General features: G+C 40.8%; 1 protein-coding gene across 2 annotated transcripts in view; it reads left to right on the top strand.

Moving 5' to 3' along the window:
* Positions 1-12188, top strand: part of LOC134531171 (mitochondrial basic amino acids transporter) — an 81781-nt gene extending 69593 nt beyond the window's left edge. For both annotated transcript variants that reach the window (XM_063366796.1, XM_063366797.1), the window contains 2 exons: positions 8925-9398; positions 11335-12188. In XM_063366796.1, the coding sequence (XP_063222866.1) occupies positions 8925-9398; positions 11335-11973 (1113 nt within the window). In that variant the 3' untranslated portion in view covers positions 11974-12188. The remainder of the gene's footprint in view (positions 1-8924; positions 9399-11334) is intronic.
* The last annotated feature ends 695 nt before the right edge of the window (positions 12189-12883 follow it).

Below are 12883 nucleotides of genomic sequence, written 5' to 3'. Positions count from 1 at the left end.
AACTAACAGCGATAATAACAGTTTAGTTTTGACTTTCCTCAATAGACGGTTTTGCTTTGAATTTGAAAAGCGCCTTCGTTTGGTGCGTCCGTCACGTCTTGCCACAAACTGGATCTGAAGATTGGCGTCCCGGTTGGGGCTGCATAACCTTGATGCATCGAAATTGTGCATCACAGTGCTGGAGTGAAACATATTTTCACCGGAGCTTCTAAAGGGGAGAGCATGTTGATTACCCGCATCCCAATACTTCCCAATAATTTGCCATTACAATTTAAGATGCTGCGATTCCTGCTAAAGTTAGCATTAACAATGACAATAAGTCACAGTACCAAACACTGAAGCGGCAGGAAATCATTTGGGCACTCCAAGCTTCTCGCATGGTCGGCTCTATGTTGATTTTTAAGAGTATCGAGTGCCCAAAACATATACCTACTGGCGTAAAATAATAAATGTTTTGATGGTGTCTACAGAAATATATTACATTAAATTAAGAGTCAAAAACAATTCAAGTTCCGCGACTCTAACATGTCAATGAAGTGCAAAAATTCATTACAAATAACTCTAATCTATTTTTTATATAAATCATTTTCCCTCTTTATTCATTCCCTCTGGTTTCAATCCTGAAATCCTCGCAGACTAAGTCGCGAGTGTAAACATGTTACAAAAACACTCAGCTTCTTAATCTATACAAAAAATTAAAAAGACTAAGAATAACCACTTTAAAAATTATAAATCTTAAATGGTTTTATGGTTTTATATGAATTAAATAATACACCTGATAATTATTGTGTCCATTTCTTTAGAAAAATGTTTGAAATTAATCGCACACTTTTCATTCAATGGTAATATATCATAAATACCCGGAAATTGCGTGACGAAGCTGCGGGTTATTGGCTAGAATTTTATAATACGGAATTCTCATCCAAAGTTTCAAGCTTAGTCATGCACACTTTAAAAAAAATTGTTAACAGTATAGATACAATTATAAATTGAGAATAAAACATTACAAGGGTGGAACTACATAACATTCAATGTAAGTGATTTTTACTATTCAGAAATTAAAACCAAATTAACTAATTTGTTTCTGTTTAATAACTATATAAATGAACCAAGACATTGACAATCATCTCACAGAATTACTTACTAATCCAGAAGGTGAGGAAGCCTCAAAGGTAATTCACTCAATGACCACTCAAAGTAGTCTGTGAATGTAATGGGTTAAGAAAAAATTGATTATGATACTACAAAATGAAATGTTGACAGATACTATAGATGTGGTAATGACAGTTTTCTTAAACATGAAATAAAAACAAACAGCGAAAGCAACAAATATTTTTACAATACTGTAAAACAGGGGAATTATTTAAAATTTTTAACGCACTCAACATAACGTTAATATTCACATGAAGGGCCAACTGCTTTTTACAGATAAGCATTTTTAAGAAGAAACTTTGGATTAATTAAACTCATTATTTTATGAGTATGGCATTTAGTTCTTGGTTTACACATCAAATTAATTTGTGTATAATTATAATTTTATTTCAGGAGTGTCCAAGTGCACAAGACAGACACCATTTTCAATGACTAACAAACAAAGATTGTTTCAAATCCTAGAATTTTTATTCTTAGAAAGTTACATTATAGGAACTAAGTAAGATAGGATAATTTCACCTTGTTAGCAAAGATACAAATACAACCTAATGAAGGTTCAACATGCTAATATGTCCTAACGAGAGGCCTGCAGTACTTGCTAGGTTCGGTTACATTAGTCTACAAGAATTTTACATTTTGAAACTAAGATTATCTAGATGATAATTGGTGATGCATACAAAAATGACTAGGTAATATAAGCTAGTAACAAGAAACATTAATACCAAAATACACCAATTATATAAAGTACTTAGAAGGCAAGAAATTGGGTCGACTCCTATGTCCTAAGGACACATTATGAGTCAGATAACCAGGACACATTAATTAATAATTTGCAAAGAATAATTTGGCTATACAAAGTAAATAAAAATTATTCTGTCCCAATTAGCAAGAAAGTACCACTGCATTAAAGCAACTGTATCAAATTACTCATATCCATAAGCTTACTAGCTGCATATAAAAATGGAAAACTAATAGAGTGAAAATATAACTACAAACCATTTACAGAGAACCCCATGCCCACAGGAAAAATCCCTTATTATTAACTAACTGTTGTAACATGATTAAAAACAGCATCACTTTAGTAAAGACTAAATTGAACAGGTGGATACAGAAATATCCATCTGGAAAACATTCCACTCATTGAGAAAAAACCTCAATAAATTACATGCTGTCCACCGTAACAGTGCTACGAAACTGTAAGTAAATCCATGGCATTATGGAAGTCTCGGTTGATCACATCGAAGTAACTAATTCAGATGCAAACAGACATGAACAAGTAGAGTCTACAGCCACGCAGGCTCTTAATTAAACTCCTCTGCTCTAAGCTTACAAATGCGCAACTGGTCCCGCTACATACTTCCAGAGAAGGAGAAAGCACAGAGGAAGACTCAGAAATTGATGGTGTTGTGTATATACTTAAAAACTGTGCCAGATCACCAACAAAGTAACCAAGCAGCTTACCGCGGCGCCATCTTGAATTCCACTGCTCTACCAACGGGCAGTGTTGCCAGATGACTACTTGCAGGAGTAGTATCCATCCGCCGAATCCCACGATAAGCACAACACGGGTATTATTTTGCAGTTCATTATCGCCCGCCGAGACTGGCTGAGGTCTCCACCATAATCATAACACAATTTACACTATATACAGAATGGTATGTCACTTGATGCACCATCACTATTGTTGTGGGAGACGATAGAACTTATGTACCGGATGCCACAGTTCTCCTTTCTGTGTGCGTACGTCTACCACTCTTGTGATGCCATCATTCCCAGGGTGGAGTTTGACGAATCTCGCTAGACACCATGAAAGGGGTGGGACACGCTCTTCTCCCACCAGGACTAGATCTCCCACCTGAAGACCAGGCTGTGTCGTGTGCCATTTACCCCGAGGCTGCAGCTGATATAAGTACTCTTGATGCCACCATGTCCAAAACTGGTTGGCGAGTGCACATACCATTTTCCATCTCCGAGATAAACAAAGATCGCTATCTCCATTCTTCTCGTAAGGCTCGGGCAGCGAGACCAGAGGCCGACCAATTAGAAAATGACCAGGGGTAAGGGCAGCCATCTCATGCGAGTCAGAGGAAACGGGAGTGAGAAGCCTAGAATTCAGAACAGCCTCGACTCGAGTAGTGAGCGTCATCAATTCCTCACGAGTCAACACTTGGCTGCCAATGATTCGCCTTAGATGGTATTTTGCTGATTTGACCGCAGCTTCCCAGAGTCCTCCTTGGTGAGGAGAGGCAGGAGGAAAAAAATGAAAGGTGATCTCATGTTACATGGCGAAGCTTTCCACTAAGGGGGATTTAAGAAACAGTTTAAAAACCTGGCCCAGCTGTCTCGAAGCACCGATAAAATTAGTGCCTTAATCAGAGTACAAATGAGGGCATAGACCTCATCTTGACACAAATCGAGTGAGAGCAGCAACAAAACTATCTGAAGTCAGGTCGGTAACCACCTCTAAGTGCACAGCTTTTGTGACAAAACATATGAAAATGCAGAGATAGGCCTTCTGGGAAGCACACTTTCGCAGCTTGTTGGTTCGGATATAGAGTGGACCAGCATAGTCCATCCCCGCCCGCTCAAATGCGCCAGCTGGTGTGACACGTACAGCAGGTAAATCAGCCATCAGGGGGGATTTATTGACAGGCCGACATCAAAAACAGCGATTAAATTTGAACACTCTGGATCGAATCAGAGTCCGGGCTGACAAAACCCAGAACTGTTGCGATGACAGGAACTGAAGGAGTTGCGGTGGGGCATGCAAATGCTTCAGATGGTAATGATACACCAAGGCTTCAACAGCAGGATGGTCCTTAGGCAAGATAATAGGGTGTTTAGCTGAAAATCCAATATCTGCATTAGAAAAACGTCCGCCCGCCCTGACAACACCCTGTTCATCCAAAAAAGGGGCCAGACGCTGTAGTCACGTGGAACAATTTTCCTGCCCCTGTAGCTGTCTCAACTCTTTATGAATACATTCACGTTGAAAACACTTACATATGTGAAGTGTTGCTAGTTTCAATTCTGATGTGGATAAATTTCCAGAGTTACGATGATGTTGGCGACAGTTGTTGATAAATCGAAGTACATAGGCAATAACTTGAACCAGTTGGGGCCAAGACGACAGTTTCCGGAACACGGCAAATTCTTCAGGAGGTTCATTGGTGTTCACCAAAACAAATGATGATGCCTTTAGTTCTGGAACTTCATTGGAATCATGGGTCATAGCAGACACAGGCCACTGATCATGAGGTTCAACCAACCATTCAGGTCCATGCCACCACAGGTCATGAGCCACAAACTCTGAAGGTAATAACCCACGAGTAGCACAATCGGCTGGGTTTTCACAGGACGCCACATGTTTCCAACACTGAGGGGGAAGATACTCCTGAATTTGAGCCACTCGATTGGCAACATAGGTCTTCAAAAGATAGGGTTGGGTTCTTATCCACGACAGAACAATGGTGGAATCAGTCCAAGCATAAATAGCAGCAATGTTTAAGTGTTGGACTAGGAATGCCCGACAATAGTGTAATAATTTGGCTAATAAATGGCCACCATTGTACCACTCATTGCACGCTTGTGCCGCATCTATCTCTCTTCCACTCGATTGGAACAACCATCGATTTGACTTTTTCGAGGCACATTAAACTTGAAACACTCCCATTCGTTTCCTACTTTTCCTATCATCGTCCTATCCTTAACAGAATAACACAGATTGGAAGAAGTTAAATAGCAATAGGTGAGGAAGTGAGACTTGTTTTAGTGGGGCCACACGTGATTTAGCCAACAGAAGATGAACACATACCTCCTCTTAAGTATTGCTACTCCGCAGATAGACAGCTGCATCGTATGCTAGTTCTGAAGCATCTGAAAAGCCATGCAACTCGACTGTATTCTCACAAGGACCTACGAACCGAGGAATAGTGAGGGTTTCCAATTTGGACAAACTATCACGGAATTGATCCCATTTCTCCTTGCTCGGTGATGGTAGCACTTCATCCCAACCCAGCCCTTGGGTCCACAGCCACTGCAACAGGATTTTTGCCCACACTACGAAATGTGACAACCAGCCCATTGGGTCGTATATCCGAGCTATCTGTGATAAGACAAATCGTTTTGTTGCAACACCAGTGGTAACAGAAAGGCAGTAGGAGAAAACTTTTCAGGATTCCACTGTAAACCAAGAATGTTGACAACTGGTTCAGATGACCAATCCAACAATTTTGGAGTTTCGCGATGTAGTTCAGGAACATCATCCAAAATATGAGGCTGATTGCTACACCATTTTCTGAGTTCGAAACCTCCTAGACTTAAGAGTTCAATCAACTGAGCCTTTAACAAGTGGGCTACCTCCAGTGAAGGAGCACCTGTGACGATATCATCAACGAAAATGTGATTCGAGAGAGCAATTTGAGCTAGAAGAAACTTGGTACCAAGCTGCCAGCTGGTGTAGGGTCCGAATGGCGAGGAACGGTGAAGGCGATAACCCACATGTTACAGTGTTCAGCTGAAAAACCGATAGTTGAAGAGAGGGATCAGTACGTCAGAAGATCAGCTGATATGGCCTGTCCTGTTCGTGGATCAATATTTGCTGGTACATTTGTTGTATGTCACAGGAAAAGGCCATACTGTACAGCCTGAATCTTAAAATAACCTCACATATATCATTTTGTAACTTTGATCCAGTAAGCAATATGTCATTCAATGACATTCCATTTGAAGTTTTAGTGCTCCCATCGAAAACCACCCGTAATTTAGTAGTAGAGCTGGACAATTTTAACACTCCATGATGAGGAATGACGCAACTGGGATGTCTTTGATCCTCCCGACCCTGGGTTGAATAGTGTAGCAAGTGTTCAAACCATGCCAACTGCCATCATTATTGTAGCAGCAAACCACGGTCAGACCACCATCTTTGCCTTGCTGGGTGGATCTTTAGGTTTCACCAGTTTATTAGAAACGAACAAAAACAAGGTGTGATTCCATCTGAAATATAATTACTCCCTACTGAGGAAACTTATAACAGATACAAGAAAATATTAACGTACAATATTAATTACATTCTTAAACAGCTTTCAGGTATATTAAAAAAAAAAATATTGACCGGCCGTACATGGAATTATCAAAAGTTTCATTTACTAGAAATACATAAACCAATAAAAAAAATACAAATATGTTTAAACGATCCCAGGATATATACTTATAGTCCAGAAATTATGTTTATCTAATTAAATGCATCTGACGACGTAATTTAAAGAAAGTTCAGAAAAGGGTCAAAAGATACAGAAGCACCGGAGGTCGGGGCTTCGTTTCCTGGAGATCACGCGGGTACATGATGCCAGGGCGCTTGTGTCCTGTTGTGGAAGGGAGATGAAAATGCCAATTCGGCGTCCGGCTCTCGGACCCTGTCTGGAACAGTCCGAATAAAAACTGATCAGAACTTGTACACAGACAGTATACGGGGCAGAAAATGCCCGGAAAAGTTAAAGGGGGGGGGGGGGGGGGTTTGGGGAAAGTCGCGGATTGTCACTCACCAGACAGGGGAGTTGGCTTCTATTTACAGATACGTCGCCAGCTAGGAACTGGATCCCACGAATACGCGGTTGGCGCGGTCGTTTCTAACATTTCAAAAGAAATAATTTAACAGAAAACTAACTATCACACTTTGTACTATGCAGACGGACTAAACTACATAAAGAAGATTATAAGGGTAGCATCCCTTATTTAAGCGACTACATAGTCAGTTGCGGCCGGACAGAAGTCTTGCAGTGTCTCGTCGACTCGCCGATAATCAAACGGTCCGTCTGCAGTCGCGGCGCGAAGTGCCTCGCGGAGAACCGCGTCTCGTAATTAAAAGTTAATCTTGAATCAAAAGTGGAGGGGGTGACTGGGAGTTTGGACCGAAAGGTTCCGAAGTTACCCCAGTGGGCGTCATAAAAAAACTCTGACTGATGTCTCGAAGTTGGTAGCACTGGCCGACTTCAGCGCTACCTGTTGAGGGGTGGTCTGAAATAAAAAAGAATCGACTCGCCCAAGGCGTCTGCTTAGACCAAAGGTTAAAGTGGCAGTCAGGTGCTACACTCTGGCGGCCTACAGGGTAAGTCGGCTGGGCGGTTAGCGAGTTTGCCGCTAGATATCGTGTGCGGTCCATCTTGGCACACACATTTTTATGCAAGGCGTCCTTGGAGACGGTCGCTGTCTGCTGGGGTTTCTGACGGTTCATTGGTCTTAGCCGAATTATTAGAACCGAGAGGGAAGGGGGGTGGACAAAAAGTGCAACGACGCTGAGAACGAGCGTCCATAACGACCTTTACGAGGAGAGAACCTAATAAGTATTCGTGACAGTAAAGGCTATGGTCAGCTCGCCTCTGAGAAATGGTAACAGCTCGTCCAGAGCTTCTGTAGGCGGTTTTAGTCATGAAGTGAAGTAACGTTACAGGCCTGGGACGTGCCTGTAAGCGAGGGAAATTTTAAACTGGCAGCCAACAAAGTCTTAGATCTGCAAAAGATCCTATAGGTCTCTGGGAAAGGTGCTTCAGACTATTGGCACAAAGTTTAAATTAGGGGAGTACACCAGCCTAACAAAGTGTAAATCACCCTTTAGTAACCAAATTATGGAGCAAATAAAATTTCCAAAAATAATTTATAATTATAATAAAATTTAAAACAAATCGTGTAAAATTCCTAATTTCCGGCACAATAGCGAGAAGGTTCCATATGCCCGGAAGCAATGTAATCGTTGACAAAAGATATGCTGTAAACTGGAGATACGAGCTTTTTAAGATCATGCATGTGTGAAAACTTTGTCCAAATGTTCTACCTAGCCAATTTTTATGGTAATGATGGCAGACTAAGGCAGGTTGAAGGAGGAGGACTAGTGGTAACACATGGCAGAGCTAAGAATTATTTTTCAGTACCCTCGTTGTTGTCGACCAATATGGAACTCCCAGACTTTCTCACGACTATGACACGTGCTTCATCTCGGTGAAGGCCGGTCACTTCAGGCATGGAACTGCTCCTTGAAAAATGGGGAGGGGCCAGGAATGGGGATGAAAGGATGACTAAAATTGTGTACTATTATTTCACATACATACTGCATTTCTTCTCGAAACTCTCATCTGTGTACCGTAATATCAACCTCAGCATATCATACTATCGGAATACCAAAAAACTGGAGAAGAATAATGCCTATGTAGACCACTACTTCTGCAATTAGCGCTGTCACATTTAGTCCGTGTTCTGTGTTGCCTGATATAGGCTATAGAACACAAAAGTCTATATAATGTACTGGAACTTTTTGAAATGTGTCTTAAACATTGTATTCTGTAAAAGAAAATATGGAATAAGAATTTTAGTAGTAAATTTTCTTCCTGCACTTCATAAAGAGCATCAACTAATAATATTCCATTTTTACTTCTAAGGAGAATGAACTGAAATACATCATTTTGGCTTCATTCCATTTTTAAAACAAATAATTTATATATGATATAATTAAAAAAAATGTTTCTTATTGAGAATAGCTTATAATTTAATCGAATGCCTTGTAATTAATAGTGACTGACTGTGAACATAATTGGTGTAAGGTATTGCATTACTTTATTCTTTCAAAATTTATTATTTTACTGCTTAAGGAAAAGACATATAAAAGAATTAAAAATATTAAAACTGAATACAAGTATTGAGTGACTAAAAGGTAAGATAAATAATGTAAAGAAGCCAAGTCTACCAAGTGCTGATCAGCTGCGGCCCGGGGGTGCGCGCAGGTGGCGGGGCTGTACCGCGGCATGTCCTCGCCGCTGGTGGCCGTGGCCGCGGTGAACGCCATCGTGTTCGGCGTGTACGGCAACGCGCAGCGCCACATGGGCGACCCCGACTCGCTGGCCTCGCACCTGCTGGCGGGCTGCGCCGCGGGGCTGGTGCAGAGCTTCGTGTGCAGCCCGGTGGAGCTGGGCAAGACGCGCGCCCAGCTGCAGAGCGGCGCCAGCCCGCTGCGCTGCTTGCGCGAGGTGGTGCGTCGGGCCGGCCTGCGCGGCGTCTACCGCGGCCTGGCCGTCACCGTGGCCCGCGAGGTGCCGGGCTACGGCGTCTACTTCCTCGCCTACGAGGCCATGACCCGCGGCTCCGAGCGCCTCGGCACGCCCGGCATGCTGCTGGCGGGCGGGCTCAGCGGCATGGCCTCCTGGTTCACGTCCTACCCCGCGGACGTGGTCAAGTCGCGCCTGCAGGCCGACACCCAGGTGCGTGTAGACGTGACCCGTTATGCCTGTAGTCGGGAACCGTACCAGTACATTTATGGGAAACAGTAACATTCGCCCCCCTGCCAAAAACGAACAATAGAAACCAACAGGAAGTTCTGTGTTTCCTTTTTTTCACAGATATGATTTAAGAGTATTTTATTGGATTCTGTTGGTTTCTGTTTTAAACACAATGATTTCATCGAGTTTCAGTGGTTTCTATTGGGAGAAATTGGCTCACAAAATATAAAAAATATCAGTGCTTTCTGTTTTCAGAGATTACTGAATTCATTTGCTTCGAATGGATTCTCTTGTAAAATAACTTTGAACTTAATTTGTTGGTTTTATTGTTTTCTGTAGTAAGGTATTCTACTGGTTCCTGTTGTTTTGTAATGTTTATGATTGTATTCTGTTGGATTTGTGGTAAGTCACTCTGTTGGGGTTTGTTGTTTTCTAATATTTCTAAATGTATCCTGTTGCATTTTATTGGTTTCTGTTGTATTCTGTTTTTCCTGTTGTATTTTAGTGAATTCCAGTGGGTTGTGTTGTACTGTGTTTCACAAAACACAATAAGCATTTCACTCTAAAGTATTATATTCTTTTCAGATGTAAATGATTGCCTTTCATTGAGTTCTGCTTGTTCCTCTCTGTTGGATTCTGCTGTTTTCTATTGCTTTTCATTGTATTCAGTCGATTTCTGTTGTAAATCATTCTATGGTTTTAAAGTTTTTTATATTGTATTTATTTGGTTTCAATGGCAAAGCACTATTTTAGTTTATATTGTTTTCTGGTGTTTTTCATTATATTATGTTGGTTTATGATGTTTTCTGCAGTAAAATTCATATTGGTTTCGGTTGTTTTCTAGAGTTTTTGATTGTAAACTGTATGTTTTTTTTATTGTAAGGCAGTTTGTTGGGATCTGTTGTTTTCTGTTGTATTTTATTGGTTTCTGTTGTAGGGATAATTGTTGTTTCATGTTGTATTTTTGTAACTTACTTTGTTTTATTTTGTGTTCTGTTGGTTTCTACTGAAAAGCACTCTTTTAAAGGTTTGTTTATTTCTACGGTTTTACATTGTATTCCATTGGTTTTGGTTGTATTCTGTTGTAAATCATTCTATTTTTTGTTCCATTGTTTTTCATTGTATTCTGTTGGTTTCTGATTTAAGACACTTGCTTGAAGTCAGCATTGTGTTTGTTTTTTGTTGGTTTATTTTTTGCTGTTGGAATTCTGTTCTTTCGTGTTTCATTTAACTTCTTTTTTCAACTGTTTTTTTGGCACGTTCTGTTGCAAAACCTGATTTTAATATCACAAAGCCAGTGTTTTCTGAATTTTTTTTTTAATTGAAAACAAAATTCATGAATGTTGCTCTAATTGCCAACATAATTGTACTGACGACATTTTATGGGCAAACATGTTTTACCATTAACCTATAAATTCCAAAATTAAAATGATGTAAAGAAAAATGTTTCTACAGAATTGAGACAGGAAGCTAAGGAGAAATTTGCTAAATAGTGAAAATGTAATGACAATATAGTTTTAGAACCCACAAGTAAATTATTAAAAACAAAATTAACTAAGTGTGATATTGGTTTATAAATTAAACTGATATATTTGTAAAATCAAAATTTCTGAATCCTTCCGATAAATTCATACATAAATTTAGAGTCGAGTCGTAAAGCACACCAAAGGTTTCAGATAATTTTGGTAAATGTAACTTAACCTCACAAAAATTTGTAAAATTTATTATATAAAATTAAATATATATGTCTTAAATGTTTGTGCTACATGGAAATTCAATTAATTTAGCCATAAATTTACGTTTATTTTATAATGTTATTCCCTAAGAGGTCCCATACACAGCCTTTAGACAAAATTTGGGAAAACTAATGCACACAAATATATTCTTCTAAAAATACAATATGTAACTGTGCACTCAGGGTCGATACAAGAATGCTGTTGACTGCCTGCGTAAGAGCGTGGCGCAGGAAGGCCTGCCGGTGCTCTACCGGGGCCTGGCCTCCACGCTGCTGCGCGCCTTCCCCACCAACGCCGCCACCTTCGCCGTCGTAACCTGGGTGATGCGCTGCTTCGCGGATGTACCGCAGGAGTGCGCTGCCTACCATACGCCGCTGCGGGGTGGGGAGTTCGTGACCATGGGCGCACCGCAGCTAGACGCGCGCCTGCCTCCAGCTTGGCTGACGTTGCTCGAGGTGAGGCCAAGGGCGCTGCCCGAGGTCACGCCAAGGATGCTGCCCGAGGTCACGCCAAGGACGCTGCCCGAGGTCACACCAAGGACGCTGCCCGAGGTCACACCAAGGGCGCTGCCCGAGGTCACGCCAAGGACGCTGCCCGAGGTCACGTCAAGGACGCTGCCTGCGCGGTGGCCGAGCGCTCACAGCGGGTCGCGACTCGTGGAGGAGCAAGCGAGGATGGTGCTCCTGGAGCACGTGCAGTGCGTCTGCGCCGACGCGAGGCAGGAGTCGACCTCGCCGAGCCATGCTTGCTGCTTCATGTGCTCAAGAGCCAGGGTCCTGCCGGCGGGCGAGGGACCGGCCATCTTCGACGCGAGCAGTTAACTCTGAGTGTGAATAATGACTCATCATGCAGATCTGGTCAAGATAAGGTTTCAGTAAATTTTCGGTTATCGGTCGGGTGTTTGGTACCGACATCTAAATGGACACGCTCTTCCATAATGCATTTTTTCTTTGATAAAATATAGAATTTGTTTTTGATTTTATAAATTTGGCAAGTTTTCGGTGGAATATATAAAAAAAAATTCTCTTCTACTTAATCTTTAGTTTTTCTGTTTACAAAATTTATCTTATCATCAGGTGGGTGAAAACAGATATTTATCACTGTAAGTCTGTGCTTCGGTGGATGATAACCATTTACAACTTATGTGTATGTATTGAAGTGTCTTTAATTTAATTTTTATGTACCTGTAAAATTATTTTGAAGTCCTTTATATGCAAGACTTAAACGAAATTGATAAGTGTTTATAAGTACTTCAAATTGTGCCTTTTTAGGTTTGGACTCCCCTGAACTGAATATGTATATTTTTATTCCATAAAATGTATTAGGTATGTGAATGAACTAAATACTAGAAAAAAAAAATTGTATTTATTGAAAAACTATTTAGAAATGAATTTTCGCCCATAAGGCCCAAAAATGATGCTGTATAAAATATTGTGTCATGGATTTATTTAACCTTATTGAATATAATAAGTTATCGGTCTTGCTTGAAAAATTAAAAAAAAAAAATGCTTTGTTTAACCATACCTTCATAAAGAAAAAAGTTATTGGATAAAGTGCCAACCAGTATTATATAGAAGGGGCTAAGGCAGCATGGTTTAAGGTAAGGTGCCTAAGATGCTGACTGCCATCTTGGATTCTGATGTCAAGGCAGCCATCTTGAACGACCTGGAGATTTGACCTTGATATTGACCTTAAAAAGTGTTCAAAAATTGCTAAAAAACACTTTAAAAA

This window comes from Bacillus rossius, chromosome 3 (genome assembly GCF_032445375.1).
Source record: "Bacillus rossius redtenbacheri isolate Brsri chromosome 3, Brsri_v3, whole genome shotgun sequence".
NCBI lineage: Eukaryota > Metazoa > Arthropoda > Insecta > Phasmatodea > Bacillidae > Bacillus > Bacillus rossius.
Note: the sequence above shows the minus strand (reverse complement) of the source record. Positions and strands in the feature narration are given on the sequence as shown.